Source organism: Gorilla gorilla, chromosome 15, assembly GCF_029281585.2.
Source record: "Gorilla gorilla gorilla isolate KB3781 chromosome 15, NHGRI_mGorGor1-v2.1_pri, whole genome shotgun sequence".
NCBI lineage: Eukaryota > Metazoa > Chordata > Mammalia > Primates > Hominidae > Gorilla > Gorilla gorilla.
This window is the reverse complement of record NC_073239.2, coordinates 89,392,154-89,412,061: the sequence shown is the minus strand read 5'-3', so window position 1 is coordinate 89,412,061 and position 19,908 is coordinate 89,392,154. Positions and strand designations below refer to the sequence as shown.

At 43.3% G+C, this 19,908-nt stretch overlaps 1 protein-coding gene across 20 annotated transcripts in view; it reads right to left on the bottom strand.

Annotated features, from left to right (window-relative positions):
* Positions 1–19,908, bottom strand: part of RGS6 (regulator of G protein signaling 6) — a 634,490-nt gene that overhangs the window by 29,890 nt on the left and 584,692 nt on the right. For 19 of the 20 annotated variants that reach the window (XM_004055388.5, XM_004055389.5, XM_031001858.3 and 16 more), the window contains 2 exons: positions 18,077–18,263; positions 337–426 (listed from right to left, as the gene is read on the bottom strand). In XM_004055388.5, the coding sequence (XP_004055436.1) occupies positions 337–426; positions 18,077–18,263 (277 nt within the window). Of the gene's footprint in view, positions 1–336; positions 427–15,950; positions 16,050–18,076; positions 18,264–19,908 lie in introns of those variants that run through there. The other variant, XM_063697961.1, reaches the window with a different exon arrangement.

The following is a 19,908-nucleotide window of genomic DNA, read 5'->3' as shown; positions in this document are numbered from 1 at the left end:
GTTTTGCTGGTGTTATTGCCAGCCCTGCACTTCTATGCTGAGCCACTGTGGCCTTAGTCTTTTGTTACCCTACGTACCCACCCCCACCATGGGCAGAACATGCAGAGAGAGGCAGTAGGGATGTGGAGGTAGGATGCCCCATCCTGGACCTTGCAGTGGGGCTGGGGTGGTGACAATCCTAACTTTCCATTAGAATGGGAGCAGATAGAGAAGGGAAAGAAGAAAGTAGGAAATAAATAAAACCCAAGGGATGATATTCTCATTTCAAACCAGCAGCAAGCAGCAGGCAAGAGTCAACAGTGCTAAGAAGAGCAAGCCTGCCCTTCCCAAAGATACCTTCTTCTTGGCCAGCAGCAAATCCTGGTAAGCATTTGACCGGAGGAAGCGGGCATAGCTGTCACTCTTCATCAGCTTGTAGATGTGCTCCTGGGGAGGAAGGTGACAAGGAGACAAAAGGAAGGGCTGTCAACCAGTGCTAAAGAATATTACAATCCAATTGATCACTGTTTTGGGGAAGGAGATGAAGGAACCTAGGTATGTTTGCATGTACCTAGAAAAACTTGCAACATGTTCCATCCCCACACCCCCAAACTCAGAAGCACCAAACAAAACATATGGGCTCTCTTAGAATAAAAGTTCCCTGAGGATCATGTCCCGAAGGATTTGTAATTGGGCTTGGGTGCCATGTTGGGGTGCTTAATGATTAAAACCAGACATGGCAATGAGGAGGAACAAACTGTTCTTACACCCAACAACAACTTGGATGAATCTCAAGGGAATTAGGATGAGTAAAAAAACCAAGCTCCAGATTATAAACTATATTATTTCATTTACATAACATTCTTGAAATGACAAATTATAGAGACAAAGAACAGATTAGTGGTTCCTCGGGTTAGAGATGAGGAAGTAGAGGGAGCAAGGGAGGTGTGGTTATAAAAGGCAACAGGAAGGATCTTTGTGGTGACAGAATGGTTCTGTATTTTGACACATCTTAACACGTGATAAAGTTGTACAGAACTAAATGCACACATACATACACGGGGCACAAGTAAAACTGGGAAATATGAATAAAATCAGGGGATTGTAGCCATGTCAATATCATGGCTGTGATATGGTGCTATAGTTTTGCAAGATGTTGCCATTGGGGCAAACTGGGTAAACAGCACAGTATTTCTTATAACTGCATCAGAATCAATACGTATCTCAAAATAAAAAGTTTAATTTAAAAAAATAGGCAATAATGCAATTGGGTCAGTTTGTGCATTTCAGGGCCACCACCTCGTCCTGGAAGGAGTTCTTGGCAACCGCATCACAGGACATGTAACTAACACCCAGGAGGGGCAGGTACTGCAGCAAGGTGCCGCCTCTTTTCCTCGGCTCCCAGGGGCATTTGTTATACATTCTGGCCTTGGCAAATAATTTCATCCCTGGTTTCCAGCTAATTCCTAGAATCTTGTGGTCCCTTCCAAACAGATCTTTCCTCATCAAGGGTAGGAAAATCCTGGTCCATTAGAAAAGAGGACTTGTCAGTGGACAAGATTATTTATCCATTGAAGTGGAATTCTGCTCAACTGCACAGGAAAGCTTGGCTGTTCCAAGAGAGAATGTGTTAGGAGGGAGGTTGGCCTTCACTGGGGAGGGCGGGCTTGTTAGTTAATGGCTGTCCTGGTGGAGGAAGCATCTTCCCCCATGTATGCTCATTGTTTTTCTCATGAAGCCAGACAAAGGCCCTAGTGGTGAGGGGGATGGAGAGCTGGTCAGGGAGGAGGAGAGTGCTCAGCTGAGAGGCAGGACTGGTCATTAAGGACCTCTTCCTTGGTGCTCTTTCCAGGGAAGGGATGAAAGGAGGAGGCACAGACCTCCCATCAGCTGGGGGACACATTTTAGAGATGCCTGGCCAGAAAAAGACAGAGCAATGACAAGGATTCACCAAGACTCACTCCTTACCCAGCACAAAAGAAAGGGAGAGCACAGTAGCCAAGATATGGAGTCAACCTATGAGTCCATCAATGAATAGATAAATGGGTAAAGGAAATGCAGTATATAGGCATAATGGAATACTATTTGGCCTTAACAAAGAAGGAAATCCTGTCATTTGTGATAACATGAACAAACCTGGAGAACATTAGGTTAAGTGAAATAAGTCAGGTACAGAAAGACAAAATACCACTTGTCTTCACTTATGTAGGGAGACCTTGGAGGTATTGTGGGTTTGGTTCCAGGCCACCACAACAAAGCAAGTCATAAGAAATATTTCGTTTCCCAGTACACATAAAAGTTATGTTTACACTATATGTAGTCAATGATGTGTGCAATAACATTATGTCTGAAAAAACAAGGTACATACCTTAATTAAAAAATACTTTATTGTTAAAATGCTAAGGATCATCTGAGCCTTTGGTGAGTCATAATCCTTTTGCTGGGGGAGGGTCTTGTCTTGATATTGTTGGATACTGACTGATTAGGGTGGTGACTGATGAAGGCTGAGGTGACTGTGGCACTTTCTTAAAATAAGACAATGAAGTTTGTTGCATCAATTGACTCTTCCTTTCCCAACAGATTTCTCTGTAGCATGTGATGGTGTTTGATAGCATTTTACCTACAGTAGAACTTCTTTCAAAATTGCAGTCAATCCTGTCAAATCCTGCTGCTGCTTTATCAACTAAGTTGATGTAATATTTTAAATTCTTTGTTGTCATCTCAACAATGTTTGCAACATCTTCATTAGGAGTAGATTCCATCTCAAGAAACCACTTTCTTTACTCTTCCATAGGAAGCAACTCCTCATTCATTAAAGTTTTACTATGAAGTTGTAGCAATTCAGTCACATCTTCAAGCTCTATTTCTAATTCTAGTTCTCTTGCTATTTCCACCACATCTGCAGTTACTTTCTTCACTAGGATCTTGAACTTCTCAAAGTCATCCATGAGGGCTGGAATCAACTTCTTCCAAACTCCCATTAATGTTGATATTTTTACTTCTTTCCACGAAACACAAATGTTCTTAATGGCATCCAGAAGGGTGACTCCTTTCTAGAAGGGTTTTGATTTACTTTGCCCAAATCCATCAGAGGAATCACTCTCTGTGACAGCTATAGCTTTATGAAATGTATTTCTTAAATAATAGGACTTGAAAAGTTGAAATTACTTCTTGATCCATAGGCTACAGAATGGATGTTGTGTTAGCAGTCATGAAAACAACATTAATCTCCTTGTACATCTCCATCAGAGCTCTTGGATGGCTTGGTGCGTTGTCAATTAACAGCAATATTTGGAAAGAAATATTATTTTTTTCCTCAACAGTAGGTCTCCCTCAACAGTAGGTCTCAACAGTGGCCTTAAAGTATTCAGTAAACCATGCCGCAAACAGATGTGCTGCCATCCAGACTTTGTTGGTCCATTTATAGAACACAGGCAGAATATATTTAGCATCATTCTTAAAGGCCCTAGGATTTTCAGAATAGTAAATGAGCATTGGCATCGACTTATAGTCACCAGCTGCATTAGCCCTAGCAAGAGAGTCAGCCTGTCCTTTGAAGCTTTGAAGCCAGGCATGGACTTCTCTTCACTAGCTATGAAAACCCTAGATTTATCTTCTTCCAATATAAGGCTGTTTAATCTACACTGCAAATCTGTTGTTTACTGTAGCCACCTTCATCAATGATCTTAGCTAGATCTTCTGGATAACTTGCTGCAGCTTCTATATCAGCACTTGCTGTTTCACTTTGCCCTTTTATGTTATGGACTTGGTTTCTTTTTGTAAACCACATGAACCAACCTCTGTTAGCTTCAAACTTTTCTTCTGCAGCTTCCTCACCTCTTTCAGCCTTCATAGAATTGAAGCAAGGTAGGTCCTTGCTCTGGATTAGGCTTTGGCTTAAGGGAATGTTGTGTCTGATTTGATCTTCTATTCAGACCACTAAAACTGTCTCCATATCAGCAATAAGGTTGTTTTGCTTTCTTATCTTTCGTGTGTTCACTGGAGTAGCATGTTCAATCTTCAATAAACTTTTCTTTGTATTCACACCTAGGCTGTTTGGCATAAGAGGCCTAGCTTTCAGCCTATCTTGGCTTTCAACATGCCTTCCTCACTAAGCTTAATCATTTCTAGTTTTTGATTTAAAGTTAGAGACGTGCGACTGTTCCTTTTGCCTGAACACTTAGAGACCAATGCAGAGTTATTAATTGGCCCAATTTCAATATAGTTGTCGTTTCAGGGAGTAGAGAGGCCCAATGAGAGGGAAAGAGATGGGGGAATGGCTGATTTGGTAGAGGAGTCAGAAAACAAACACACACAACATGTATTAAGTTCATTGTCTTATACGGGTGCAGTTGGGCACCCCCAGAGCAATTACAATAGTAACATCAAAGATCACCAATCACAGATCACCATAAAAATATAATCATAATAAAAAAGCTTAATGTTGCAAGAATTACCAAACTGTGACACAGACACAAAGTAAGCACATGCTATTGGAAAAATGGTGCTGATAGACTTGCTTGATGCAGGGTTGCCACAAACCTTCAATTTGTAAAAAACACAGAATCTATAAGGCATAATACAGGGAAGTGCAATAAAACGAGATGTGCCTGTATATGGAATCTAAGACAATCCCACTCACAGAAGCAGAGAGCAGAATGGCCGTTCTACCAGGGGCTGTGGGGAGTGGGAAGGACTGGGAAGACATTGGTCAAAGGACACCACATAATTAGAGAGGAAGAATAAGTTCAAGAGGTCTCTTGAACATTACGGTGACTACAGACTGCAGTTAAAAACAATATATTATATACTTGAAAATTGCTGAAGTAGATTTTAAGTGTTCTCACTATAAACAATAAGTGTATGAGGCCATGCATATGTTAAGTGGCTTGATTTATCCATTCCACAATGTATACATATATCAAAATTGCATGCTATATACCATAAATACATACAACTTTTACATCTCAATTTAAAAAATAAAAAGAAAGTGAAAGTAGAAAGCAGAAAATGTCTTGGTCACATGTGAGGCCCTCTTGGTTTCATCTTTGGTTGGAACCCAAAGAATCTTGTTTTGGGACTTATTCTTCGTGAGATACCCTCATATTTACAAAAGCAGGGGAGTTACCCCACTAATGGGAATAAACCCACTGGAAGGACTCAAATGAAATTAAATACTGACTTGGTTTTTTTTTTTTGAGATAAAGTCTCGCTGTCACTCAGGCTGCAGTGCAGTGGTGTGACCTCAGTTCACTGCAACTTCTGCCTCCCGGGTTCAAGTGATTCTCATGCCTTAGCCTCATGAGTAGCTGGGACTACAGGCATGCACCACCACACCCAGCTGATTTTTTTATTTTTAGTGGATACAGGGTTTCCCCATGTTGGCCAGGCTGGTCTCGAACTCCTGGCCTCAAGTGATCCACCTGTTTCAGCCTCCCAAAGTGCTGGGATTACAGGCGTGAGCCACCGCGTCCAGCCTCCAATAGTGGCCTGGTTCTGAGACTACTTGGATAGTCCAGACGTATTCTGACTTAACAAACTTAGTGTGAACATACTTCACTAAGTGTTTTTCTGAAAATTTCAGACAAAAATCCAGCTCACTCTTGTTTAAGTGTCTTGAGGAACAGTATGTGTTTATCTTTTACAGATGCATAGTGTCTAGCACAGGGTCAGATGTTAGTCGAATATACATGTTCACTGAAATGCCAGTTGGAATTTAATGTTCAGCAAGTTTACTGGCTCCATACTTGCTTGGGTTTATGACTGCATCAAATTCCTGCTCTCCGCACAGAAGGAGAATGAGGATTACACTCAGCTCAGAGGAGCATGAATATCTTGGCTCAGCCATCCCTAATGGTCTTAGAGCCCAGGCTGAGGGGTATCATTGGTCTTTGCTTTCATTTGTTGTCTCTTTAAATTGTTCTAATATTTTCTTTTTGAGATGGAGTCTTTGCTCTGTTGCCCAGGCTGGAGTGCAGTGGTGTGATCTTGGCTCACTGCAACCTCCACCTCACGGGTTCAAGCAATCCTCCTGCCTCAGCCTCCCAAGTAGCTGGGATTACAAGCATGCACCACCACGCCTGGCTAATTTTTATATATTTTTTAGTAGAGACGGTGTTTCACCATGTTGGCCAGGCTGGTCTCAAACCCCTGGCCTCAAGTGATTCACCCGCCTAGGCCTCCCAAAGTGCTGGGATTACAGCCATGAGCCATCACACCCGGCCAAATTATTTTAACATTTAAAGCTTAGGTACAAATGTTAGTCCAGAGTAAAAATGACACACTGTCTCCTTGTGTCAGGCATCACTTCTTTCTGGCTGACAGAGCCAGGTGGCTCCTGAGTCATCTGGAAAAGCCTATCATAGTGCCTGGAACCTCTCCAGACCCTTCTCCAAAGCAACAGTTCCCTGCTTCTTGTTCTGACTTCTCAATATCTCACAATACCCCTCTGCTGCCCCATGAGAAGTGAGGAAACCTCCCCTAGACAGTTCTTCTGGCTCAGCACCAAATTCCTCTCTGATCTAGCTAATTCTTATAGACTCATTGTAGGAGGGAAAAGCCTGGTTCATGAAGAGAAAGAACTTGTCAATCAAAATAGAGCAGGATAAAGCAGATGTCTAAACACTGAATCAAAATAATATTCAGCAAATAGTTATTGAGCATTTACTAGGTGCCAGGGCACTGTGTCAGATGCTGAGATAACAGCCTGAATAAGACAAATCGGCCTCTAATGTCATAAAGCTTAGATCCAACTAGGCAAGATAGACTTTGCACAGAGACGCATTTAGCCAATTCAGCTAAGGGCTGCAGAGATGAAGTACAGGCACAGGGTATGAATGTGTATACCTGGGGATGACCTATCCTGCTACAAGTGGGGAATGGTGGTCTCTCAACCAGAAAGATTCTCATCAAAGTGGAAAGATCTGTGTAGAGAGACAGAAATATGTCTCCTAATTCTGTGGGATTGCAGGGAGGGAGGGTCTGGTCTTGCAGCTTCACAGTCTGATCAATCAGAGGAGAAAGACAATCAAGGGGCAAGGAGGAAAGGGCAGCAGAGAGAGGTGGTCCACTCTCAGGAGGCCCACGTGGGTCAGAGGAGCAGTTTGGACACCACTCTCATCTTCTCCATGTCATATGGCCAACTCCAAAGCCAGAAACCAAGGTGAGGATGGTGTGGGGAGAAATACAAGAGGATAAGAACACAACCTACCGGAGCATGAGTCCCGTGAAGTGGTCTCACCACACCAATCCCATTGCTAGCCCTTGACCACCATTATAACAGCCTGAACCACCCTTCAAGGGAACAACCGACCACAGCAATAATAGCAGATCCAAGGTGCGGGTCTGAGAAAAACAGAATCTGAGAACCTCTGCGGATCTCTCACACCCCATGCAGACCCCATGGCTTCAGCCTCCCTCTGGCCTGGGCCTCTCTTTTCCACAGCCTAGGGATCTGTGACTCTTTCCTGCCCTGCAACTCCTCCCCCAAGCAACGAAATGCAGCCTTTGATGATCCAGTTATGGAACTGTGTTCTGTCCTCCTTGCCAGCTTTGTCTAGGAAACACAAAGACAGTAAACGGGGGTGGGTGAACAGAAAACTGAGATTTTTCTGGGAATGAGAATTAAGATTGGACTCAGGGTCTTTGGCCATTTCCCAAATGCAATGAGTTTATCACTGCCAGGGACAGCAAGTGTACAAAGCTCTTGGCAGTGACCTCTGCTGATTTATGGGGGTGCTGGTTTGTTTCCCCTATTCTGCAGACAACCAGTCTTAAGGGAAATGTATATTCAGAATCTGCAAAGTGCAAGGGAGTCACTGGCAAAACCAGCCAAGCCAAGCCCCTGCTGAGAGTAAATTCCTAAGGGGATGGAGAAAAAGCGTGCTGGCCCGCGTGCTCTCTCTCTTTCTTGCTTTGTCTTATTTTGTCTTGCCTTAACTTCTTCCCTCCTTTCCCACTTCCTTCCTCTCTCCCTCCCTCTTTCTCTTTCTTGCCCTCTCTCTCTTTCTCTTTCTACAACAGAGATGACTAAGCTGACTATGAACAAGCAGAACTACCAGAGGTCACTCCCACCTTGGGATGCAGTGGAGAGGAACCTCCTCCAAAGAAGATGAGGGTGGTTCTCTATATGATGATAAACCAATGCTCTAGGGCTCTAAATCACACCAGTGTCTTAGCCAGACTCCTCAGCAGTGGGAGGCATCATATCCCTGGAGTGGTTGATGGCTGTAGTGGAGGGATGTTACCCCAATGAGCCACTCCACCTTCATTTTCTCTTCTTGGGCTAGGAGAGCTCTACTTTCCTGGAATGCTAAGGCAGGATCAAAACCAACTAGAATCAATAGAGTCCGAGGCACAGTGAGAGCTGGAGAGAGCATGCAGTACAAACTGTCTCAAAACCACACCTGCTGAAAATCAATATTTTGCTCAGAGAGTCCTCATTTGGAAATCTCCTTTCTTTTTAGACAAAACACAGTGACTCTCTCAAGAGGTGGGGAAGGTAATCAGACAAATGACTGGGGCCCTGGGCCACAAGCATGCAGCTGAACTCCTCAAGAAGACCCTTATGTCCTCCCCTGTGCTGTGGGTTCCTAAGACAGCACAGATCTCATTTCCCAGCTTCAGAACGTCCTCCTGGAGTGGAGAACCACTCAGCTGGAGCATTGCACAGCGGCCAAGAGCTCTTCTTGTGATTTTCAAGTATCCTATTTTTCTTTTTGTAGGTGTGTGTGCCTCATCTCTGCCCTCCATACCTAAGCTGCCTAGAATCACATCCAGACTTTGGGAGCTTTTGGGTCCCATGTAGTCTCTTGAAGGAAAATGAGGCTGTGTGGACAGAATGTGGTGTTGCTGTGTGGGGTGATGGAGAAGGAACTGGGCTGGGAGCCAAAAGCTCACCTTTCTAGTCCTGTCAATCACACAATTAAATGTGGAAGTAGAAGTGGAAGCACTACAAAAATGATTATACATGTCAAGTGGCAATAATAATTTCATGCTGTGACTGTCCTTGCAAGGGATGATTTGTGGGATGAGAGAGATTCTGGAGAAAGAAGCAAAGAGGATTTGGGAGCAGAGTCTAGCTGTACTATTTTAGTTGTTGGTGATGTTTGCTCTGAAGTAGTGCTTAGGTTTAAACATCCCCATTTTACAAATGAGGATACTGAAACTCTAACAGGTCAAGTGGCTTACCCAAGGTAAGTATGGAACCAGGATTTGAACCCAGAGCTCTGTGACTCCAAAGCTCATGCTCTTCTCACATTGATGTGCTGCTTTTCATTGTCCTTTACTTGGGTCCCAAGGGGAGTCAGTACTGGTTGGCTGAGACAAAATCCCTCCATGTGTGGTTGCAGGAAAGTTAGGAGCCTCCTCTTGAGTCCTAAATCTGAGTCATCCTAGTAGAAGGTGTGGCCACTGCTTACAATTCCCTTTTGGGTACTATTCACTATCACTGCTGTTAGCAATGGTAATGGCCAAGACACCAGGGATGGCCCAGGCTCTGGTTTCTCACTTAACAGGCAGTCCATGCACAACTTGCCATCTATACTTGAAGGGAGCTATGAACATCTTTGGAAACAAGGTCCCAACCTGGTAAAGCGTTGAGGGCTGATGGGCCCTTAGGAAGTCATAAGTCTGTATCCTTGAGTCTCACCTTTCAAGAGACTTGAATACGTTTGACCAAAGGTCCTCAGACCTTAGGCATGGATAGCTGAAGCCTAGGGAAAATGAGCTTTTCTTCAGCACGGTTCTTGCAGGACAGCACCGTGGTGAGGACTTGAAGTGGATCACAAATCAGTATCTGCTTAACAAACATAGAAGAGGCAACAGAAAAGATACCGCAACAATACGGACATCCACGTAAGTGAAAGATAGGAAGCCGTTGCTCCTTCTGGATGTATCTTTGGATGAAACCTGGGATCATGTGGATCTAAAATGGGAAGTGCCCCCTTTGGATTTCCTTAGCCTCCTAAGTAGGACATGGGAGCCCCGTGTTTCCACATACGGCATCATTCCAGGTCATAAGAGGATGTGAGAGTAAATGATCTTTTGCCTTTACTCTGCAAAGCATCTATAAAAACATTTAATTTAACTGGCCAAAGGGCACAGTATTTTCATGCTGTTCAATCCCTATTCTTAGAAAAGGGTAGCTTCAAAGACAGCTTTGCATATTGTCTTTCACCTACCCAAATACCAGGGATATTAACTTAGAAAAGTGTTTTCCTGGCCAGGCACGGTGGCTCATGCCTGTAATCCCAGCACTCTGGGAGGCCAAGGCGGGCAGATCATGAGGTCAGGAGATCGAGACCATCCTGGCTAATATGGTGAAACCCCGTCTCTACTAAAAAAAAAACAAAAAATTAGCTGGGCGTGGTGGCAGGTACCTGTAGTCCCAGCTACTCAGGAGGCTGAGGCAAGAGAATGGCATGAACCCAGGAGGCAGAGCTTGCAGTGAGCCAAGATTGTGCCACCACACACCAGCTTGGGCGACAGAGCAAGATTCCTTCTCAAAAAAAAAAAAAAAAAAAAAAAAAAAAGAAAAGTATTTTCCTTTTCCTCCTCAAGGAGGTCATGGGGTTGGTATAAGGAATCTGCTTAGACATAGCAACCAAGAAATTTTGGAATTGAACTCTTTGACGTCTTCTCTCAGTAGCTGTCAGGAACTACTAGTCTGTGTGGTAATAAACAGAACTGGATCACAAGTGACTGATTTATTCTCTGCAAAATGCATCCCTCCCTCTGCTGTTCATCTCCCAAAAATAAAACCACCTACAGGATAAAATGAGCAACCCCCGGAGCAAGCAGTGTCACAGAATTCCTTATTAAAATATGTCTGGCATGAGAGTCTACCAGGAAATGCCTTCCAATAGAGGATTAATACCAGGAAACTTGGTGTGGTCTTGTGATACTGGCACGCAATGCCGCCACCTCCACCACTGGAGCAAAGATGAACAGCTGGGAAGACTTCTACTTCTGAATAATCTGGGCAAACCTAAAATCATACTCTACTGGGCTTTGGCTTTTAAACAAAGCAAATGGTAGAAACCTTGCATTCCTTAATCAAGTTGCATTTAAACATCTACACTTAGGTAATAATATAAACGTTTTGCTAGAGGCTTCTTGTCTGCTCATGGCAGGTGTGGACTTGACGGTATCTTTCTCAGCTCTTTTATCACGCAGACCTCATTCTGGCCTTGAGCATGCTCTTTGATCCTTTTGTGAGTTCATCAAGGCCAAGTAGAGCTGTGGTAAGTCAGACCCAGGGCCGCTTAAGGAAAGGAACCTCCCTACGCATTTGTATATTCACAGCGCCTAGAACATCTGACACTTAGCGGGTATTGCAAGTTTTGCTGAATCGGTACATTGTAGGGATTTAATTTAACCTGCTTTTCTTGACTGTCTACTAGGTGTACTCCCCAAGGTTGTCTCTCCAAAGTTGAAAGCTAAGGGACAAATTGTCCCCCGCTTCTTTGATAGGCACAGCTGAAAATGTTATAATTCTGGAATGAATTGTCAGCATTTAGCTGACATTCAGCATTCAGCATTACCTTTGTGATGCAGGAACTTATAAAAGGTAAAGAAGACCAAATTTCTGCTCCCATGAAAGAACTTTCAAATCCAGAGGTCTGGAAGGCCCAGACACTCCAGGTACAGGGCAGGGTGGGGCATCTTAGCAGGTACCACAGGTCAGGAAAGCAGTGGGGCTGGGACAAGTAGGAAGGTGAGGGGGGGAACTGCAAGGATCGAAGCCAATGGGGCTGGGCTGGCTCATCCTATTCCACTATCAGTCCACTTAAAGGACAGATTTCCAATCCAATCCTATCTCAGTGAAGTGCTTTCTTAGGTCTGGTTTGTTTTGTTTGTAAAGAATGATGTGCTTTTAGATAAGCTCTGCCTGACGGCAAAAAAAAAACAAAAAAAACAAAAAAAACAGCCATCTGGGCCTCCAATTTCCCATGTTATTTCCCTCTGCACAGAATATTATGCCGCAGGGGTCAAGGTCTCCCAACTTGAATGGGAGAATGGATGTTCATGACATGGGTGGATGGGCAGATGGACAAATGATTGAATGGATCCAGGGAGATAGTCCTTGGAACATCGTTGGTACTCTGAGACTTTTAAAATGGAAGCCAAGCAGCCACTGTGCTGGCAGCTGATTTCTATCTCTTCTAGAGTCTGTGAAGGCTTTGGAAAGAGGCAAATGCCCTACAAGGAAGCTGAAGGTTCTCAATACTTCCTGTGGTTTAATTCTCTCCACCAACAACTGCCAGCAGAGCTTTATATGACATGCCCCAGGATTCAGAACTCTCTCTTGGCTCCAGCCTACTATGCCCATCACCATGGGATTCACTGTCTTCAGGTAAAAGCCTGCAATGCTTTGCTACTGTCTCCAGGATGAGAAGCTCAAATTCCTTAGGATGCACTCCAGGACCTGAAAATTCAGTTCTTACATCCTTTTCTGGCATTTTTTCCCATCTAAGGGTAGATATTTTGAGAGAATTTCTTTTGGATCCAGCTTAGAATTACGAGACCCCAGAGAGTACTAAAGTCATTAATTTTTGTGAGTTCACACTTACAAATGTATAGCACTTTTTACTTTTTCAAAGATTTTTCAGGGCTATTAGCTCATCTGATTTCTCTAAAATCCTTAGCGGGCTGTAGAGAAGACATCACCCAGATGAGGAAACTAAGGCACAAAAGGTCAAGGCCCTTGTCTCAGACCACATAGCAAGCAGGTGACAATGCAGGTCCTTTGAGGCCCCATGGTTGGGAACAGATAATTCAATCCATAGCATAAAGAACTGAGGCCTTAAAAAAAAAAAATCATCGCCCATATTTTTTTCTCCCCTCACAAGGCTAAATCTATGAAATTGGAACAACACAGCAAACAGCTGAGGGCTATGGTCACAGCCCACAGACCCTTATGGAAGATTTGGTCTTGGCCCAAATTTTCAAAAAAGCTAAACGGATCAGCAAAACACAAGTACAAATGCTGGGCCCACGATAACAGGGTGTCTTGTGAAATATTTCCACAGGAAGCAAATACAGGCAATTAACTTGGCTCTAACAATGCGTGTGGTCAAATAAGAAACAAAACCCATTGGAGAGGGGCTGCACCCCACCCCCAGTCCCTGCTTCCAGTGAATCCATAAATCTGGCTGTACTTTCTCTCAGGCTACTGAGCACTAATGTTAAAGCATATGACCACCGCAGGGGGTTTATGAGAACCATCATGACAGCTGAGGAAGCCGCCCAGAGCCCCTAAGCCCCATGGGCTGAGGTGTTAACATCCCCATTTAACAGAGAGGCAAACTGAGAAGAGAAAGTTTAAAGAACTTAAATGGATAATTCTAGAAGGGACTCCCAGACTCTTGGCCTTTCTCTAGGGACTAGAACTTCTCCAGGTCTCAGTGCGACCACCAAGCCCTCAGCACTAACAATCCAGGGACAGTGTGGTCTGAGCAGAATCTTGGCCAGCAAGCAAGGACATCTGAGTGCAACTCCTGGCTGGTCATGGGTTGCTAAGGATTTTAACCTCCTTTTTATACCTTGGAACTTCTGAACTGCACCTACTTTGCTGGGGCAGGCAGCCAGTGCTGTCCAGGAAGGTAAGGCAGTGTGAGTCTCTTGGCACCTGCTGACCTCTGCTCCGCAACACTCAATCCTCATGTAGAAACATTCACAATTCAGATTGCTGTGTTGCCATGGCTGCATCAAAACAAAGTCTCCTCTAACTTACTCTCCCCCCAAAACTGAAGATCCTTTATGCCCAATCCTCTATCCTGTAGCTTTCTGGATTTCTTGAAGCATTTCAATAATTTTCATGACGATGTGCTAGATTTTATTTAGCACAGGGTCACAAACTACAGCCTGTGATTCAAATCTACAGATACAGACCTGTGATCTAGATCTTTACATCCCATGAGCGAAGAACAGTTTTTATGTTTTTAAGTGGCTGAAAAAAACTAAAAGAAGAATTGTATTTTGTGAAAAATTATATGAAATTGGATTTCACTGTTCATAAACACAGCCATAGGTCCTCATTTATGTTGTTTACATTGCTATGTTGTTGCATTGTAGCTGCTTTTGTATGCAGAATCGAATAGTTGTGACATAGACCACATGACTCACAAAGCCTGCAATGTCTACTATCTGGCTCTTTTTAGGAAAAGTTTAGTTTTTTAACTGACCCGTTTTAGGTAAAAGGCAGGTTACAGGATCACGCTATTTGCAAAATCGCCCTGTTGTGGAATGAATGTTGTGTCTCCCTAAATTTCATATTGTTGAAGCCCTGATCCTCAGTGTGGTGGTACTTAGAGGTGGGTCTTTTGAGAGGTAATTAGGTTCAAATGAGGTCATGAGAGAGGCCCTTATGATGGGATTAGTGTTCTTATAAGAGAGACCAGAGTTATAAGGACACAGCAAGAAGGCGGCCACCTGCAAGCCAGGAAGACAGCCCTCACCAGCAACCAAATCTGTTGACACCTTAATTTTGGATTTGTCAGTCTTGAGAACTGTGATAAATTTCTGTAGTTTAAGCCACCCAGTGTGTGCTATTTTGTGGTAGCAGCCTGAGCAGACCTTACACGTAGCTACGCACATAAATCAAGGAAGAAAATACACCAAAATAGGGGTTATCTCTGGGTGCTAAGGTTATGTGAAATTATTTAAAAATTCTTACCAAATACATTAAACATAACAGCTTAAAAAGAGAATATTAGTGACATTACAAAAATAAGATGGTAGTATTTACTCTGTCTTACTGTGGGCCAGACACCATTAGTGGTTGACATGCTTCCTTTCACCTGGTCCCCATTCCACCCCTATGCGTAGGCTCCATTGTATCCCTGTTCTACAGATGAGGAAAGGAAGACTCAGGGAATTTAAGCAACTTGTCCAAGGTCACTCTGCTAGAAAGGAACACTTTGTATATTTATGGTGGAAATACACTTCAGAAGCAATAGGAAATTGGGCTGAAAATAGGGATTGGCTTAGGAAGAGTGTTTTATTTGAATTCATGGGAGACTAATCCTAGCAGATAATGAAGAAGATGGGGATGCTTAAGACATCCTCATGTCTAGTCTAGATTGCTGTGGAAATTAGATAGAATGTATTTAGAAGTACTTGGAAAATGGTAGAGCACTGTAGGTAGGATATTGAGATACTTGTCAATATGTAACCTTCGTTAGGCTGACTTCCCCACTTCTTCCATCAAAACTTTCTTGAAGTAGAGACAACATAAATGTCCAAGAAGAGAGGACTGGTTGACTAAACTATGGTGCCTCCACACAATGGAATACTATGCAACAATTAAAGAACCAGGTGATAATCATACTGTTGCTGTATTTTTAGCATTGTGGTTTAGAGGCTGCTCTGTGTAGTATAAAGCAAATGAGTAATTATGCTATCATTCAGTGCCCTTGAAAGTCAGGATTGTCAGCGTAGAGAAAAGAGGCACAGGTGTAAGAAACAAGCGGTTAAATAAAATCCCCTGTAGGTCAGAATTTGAATTAAAAGTATCAGTATGAACTCAGGATGTATTTTTATTATAAACAGCAACACATTTCCTAGCTCTGTCGACTGAAAAGGACTGGAAATGATAAACAATCCAGGAACAATGAAACACTCTAAGTGCCTAGATTTTAGTCTCTAAATACCATTTCTCACTAAGAGGAATCAGGGATCCTTGGAGAAACAGCTTATTCTGGGTAAGGGCAAAGACTGGAATATCTTAGCTTCCCTGCTATTTGGATGACATCAAAGATCACTCTTAGGGCTGTGTCAGAAAGAGCCAACTGGCCAGAGATGGCCCAATCCAAGCATCAATAAAAATAATCAGCAAAATGGATTAAAACATAGCATACATGTTTAAACTCATGAGTTTACAAAGATAGTAAAACCAAAACAATAGACCCTAATGTTTACCATAGGAAGATAATAGTAAACCACTCATTTTGAAAACTGGCAAATGAAGGGAGAGAATCAAACATTTATCCTGCTTTTCTTACATGAATTGTACTGCTAGTTAATACCATCGTGGTGGAGGGAAGTTTCTCTTTATGAAAGTATTCCAGCTAATAAGTGAAGAAAGAATAAAATTAGTACGTCGTTGTTTTGTAACCTCTAATTAACTAATGGATATAAGTGATAGACATCAATATCTGCAAAAAGGTCAGAGAGGTGGCTAGACATGTGCCTTCTGATAGGAGAGCACCACATAATCCATGAAGTAGTTTTGTCCATAAAAATCAAACCTAAATCTGATTAAATATCTTAAAAAACTAATTTATAGGAAAGAGAGATGATAGAAGAACGTGCTAAATAGCACCACAGGGCTGCAATCAGAAAAATCCAGAGCTTGGAACTCTTTACCGGACAAAGGATCTAAATCCTTCATCAAATAAATTGCAAGGGGATGTGAGGAGGGGAGGGAGATAAAGGATATTGTGACAATGTTAAAACAAAAGGATCTTTTTTTTTTAGAGATACATATCTAAGTTTACAGATGAAATGATGCAACATCTTGGATTTGTTGTAAAGTAACCTGGTGGCAGGTGAAAAAGTAGATGGGGCTAGAGATAAAGCAAGATCAGACGTGTACTGATGATTTTTGAGGCTGGATGAGGGTCTATAAATGTTTGCTGTTTTGCTGTTTCTACTTTTCCAAGTGTTAAAAGTTTTCATAATAAAAAATTAAAATAAATCCCTCCTGATGTCATGCTTGGAGTGTTAATACTGTGCTAGATGCATCAAGGTTCTGACCAGTATCCCTCTTCTTGTGTTTCATAAATACTGGAGTTTGAGCTTCAGCTCGTTCATGCAGGGAACCCCCACGGAACTCCCCTGTCACTCTCCTCTCTGGCCATGTCAATATGGTGCTTGAAAGCATACGTACATACACATAAGCAAAAATATCTCAGCAAAGAGCTCTCATGACTCAAACATTCTGCTTTGAAGCTGCAAGGGGTATATGAAGGAGTCATGATTTCGTGATTGGCACAGAAATTCGATGGAGCTCGTGACCAGGGGGAAAGAAGAAGATAGTTATGGTGTTGAGGTTGGTAGGTGTTTCCATCTTGAAGTTCTGAGCAAATGACAAGGCAATTCTGGATGATAAGGGACACTGTTCTCATGCCATTATTTGCATTGGTGCAGCTACACTGAGTTTCCTAAATCAGATAATAATGTCTGCAAGGGGCAAACTACCCAAATTCTCTACTGGGGGCCCCAGAGGTGAGAGAAGTAAGTGGGGTCAAGGAGATAAGCAAAATCTTAAGCCCTGTCACTGGGTGTGGGATGGTGACAGGAAATAGAAATTAGGGGCCAGGAAGTAAGAAACCAACCCAATGCTTATTTTTAGAAATGGCACCTCCCAGCCGTCAAAATTTAGTCTGCTGGTTAGGGTGGTTCCTGTTTCTTTAGCCAGCATCACTAGCATCTGTGAGCATCTTAATTGTGTCCTACAGGGTTGGGAGTCCCTCCTGCAGGCTTTCTTTAACCTAGGGTTCACCCATTTGGGGCACTTTTCACACTGTTGAAGTTGCTCATTTACTTGTCTGTCTCCCACTCAACCTCGGTGAGAACAGGGGTTTTGCCTGTTCTTTGTGGTATCTTATCACATAGCGCAGAGCCTGGAATATAGACGTGCTTAAAAAATATTCACTGCAGAGCTGGAGATCACTGCGGAAGCAGTGTAGAGAGGTGGTTATCAGTGTGGGCTTCAGAGGTAGACAGATGTGGGTTTGACTCATGGCCCTGCTAACTCACTACACCCACTTCCCCAATGCTGTGTTCTGGTTTCCAGATTCTATCACTGACTTATTACAAGCCTTCAGATTTTGTAAAACACTTTGAGGCTTTCCTGGAACAAATAAAGCATATAACTGCACATTTTGGTTTCTATGTAATACATAACCCATCTAGGAAAACGATCCTGGGATTTTGCTGTGCACCTATCTGAAATGGTTTCCACTGATGAACTTAAAAATAACCAAATCTGAAATTTTAACTACCCACAATGCCTTGAACTTCTGTTAATAGGTCAGGCAATGAACGGGACAAATGAACACCTTATGACAACCACTTGAGTAGATAAGCAAACCTGGGCGTCTTCAAATGTATATCTCCCTCCATCTTTGACATTTTGACTGGTTATCTCATAGCTGTGAGAATCCAGGTTGATTGCACTTGGAGCCCCTGGAGCCAGAAACTCTTGCCAGATTTCTTCTACCCTCTTGGCCACATCCTGTAGGGGTTGTTTCTTAAGATCTTGGACAGCCAGCCAGAACCTGAAGTGGGAGCAGAAACACAGTCAGTTCCAGGGGGCTCAGCATCGGGATGTTGCCTGAGATGGCCCCAGAGCTGATGTCCCATGAAACCCATTCTGCTGCATCTCTCAGCCTGCCCTGATGCCACTACATGAGCTGCAAAGACCATGGAGATTGTGAAAACATCAAAAGTGTTCCTATTGTGCAGAACAGAAAAGAATTGCATATTAAAAGATCAATGTGCTTCTCGTTATCAGAACGAGATTTCTCTCCTTCTGCATGAAGGTTTCTCAACCTCAGCACTATTGCCACTTCAGGCTGGATAATTCTTTGTTATTGAGGCTATTCTGTGAAATGTAGGATGTTTAGCAGCAACCTTGGCCTCTACCCATTAGATGCCAATGGCAACCCCCCTTCCCAAGTTATGACAACTAAAAATGTTTCCAAACATTGCCCAATGTCCCCTGGGAGATGAACTCATTCCTGGTTGAGGACCCCAGTGCTACATACATGCCACCATGCAGACAGTGTGAGTCCCTTTGTCAAATCTAGTTGGGATCAATTGATGGGATCAATTGATGGCATCAAAATGGAGGAGAGATCCCAGAAGCAGGCAGTGTCCTGGAATCATAAAGACTATCTGTGTAAGAATGAACCAGCCATTCCTATTATAGATGGAGAAACGGAGCCAATTCACATCAGTGCTCAGCACGGTGCTTGGCAAATAGTAGGTGCTCAATACATGGGTTTCAGAGTGAAGATGGACGCATCTGGAGCAATGCTGAAGAGGCATACATTGAAAACTTCTCTGCAGAATGGTTCTCCTTCTGCAGAGAGCAAGAGAGAAAAATCTGCTCACTTCCGTATTTGCCTCTGTTTAATCCCTCAGCATCCGCATGGGAGCAGTGAGCTCTTTTCTGCTGAGAGCAGCAGCAGCCAGAGCCAAAGCTTGGACAACAGCTACCGGGTCTTAAGGATGGTTCCCAAGGCAGCCTTGCAGCAGGATCCAGGTCTGGGTGTCATATCCTTTGCTCTGTGCATGGACAGGCCAGCTCCCCCATCAGTGAGTAAGAGAGTAGGTCCTGTGCTGGTTCCGAGAGCAGCGGGAATCACAGGTAGTCTAGTCAACAGAAAGGGAGGGACAAGCGAAGCTGAAACATGACGTGGTGGAAAGTGCAGACAGTGCATTCAATCTGTCATCAAATTTCATCCAAAGTAAGATGTACTTGTTTCTTTTTTTTTTTTTTAGGGTTAAACATGTTTTTCTGTTGCTGTTCAGAGAAATGTCTTTGGAGCCAAGTGCATGGCCCAAAGGTGCCACTCAGTGGCAGACTGGAGTAATGCAACCCAATTTCTGCAAGGCAAGATGAGTGTGTGTGTGTGTGTGTGTCCGTCCCCAAATGCTGGGCTCCAACTCTTCCCCTGATTTGCCATTTTTTGCCATTTAGGATTCTGATGATTTCCTTAAAGGGACCTCTCAGCGACCCTGCAGAGCCAAGCGTAAGGCAGGGAAGGCTTCATGACTTCCATCAGTTCAGGAAGCTGGCTCTGCCCTCATCCTGTCTACGCCATATCTTGCCTTGGTGTACCTTTCTGAGTGCCTCTCTCTTCATCTGTAAAATGGGCACTGAGTGGATGGAGGGATATGCGGCATGGCTCTGGAAAA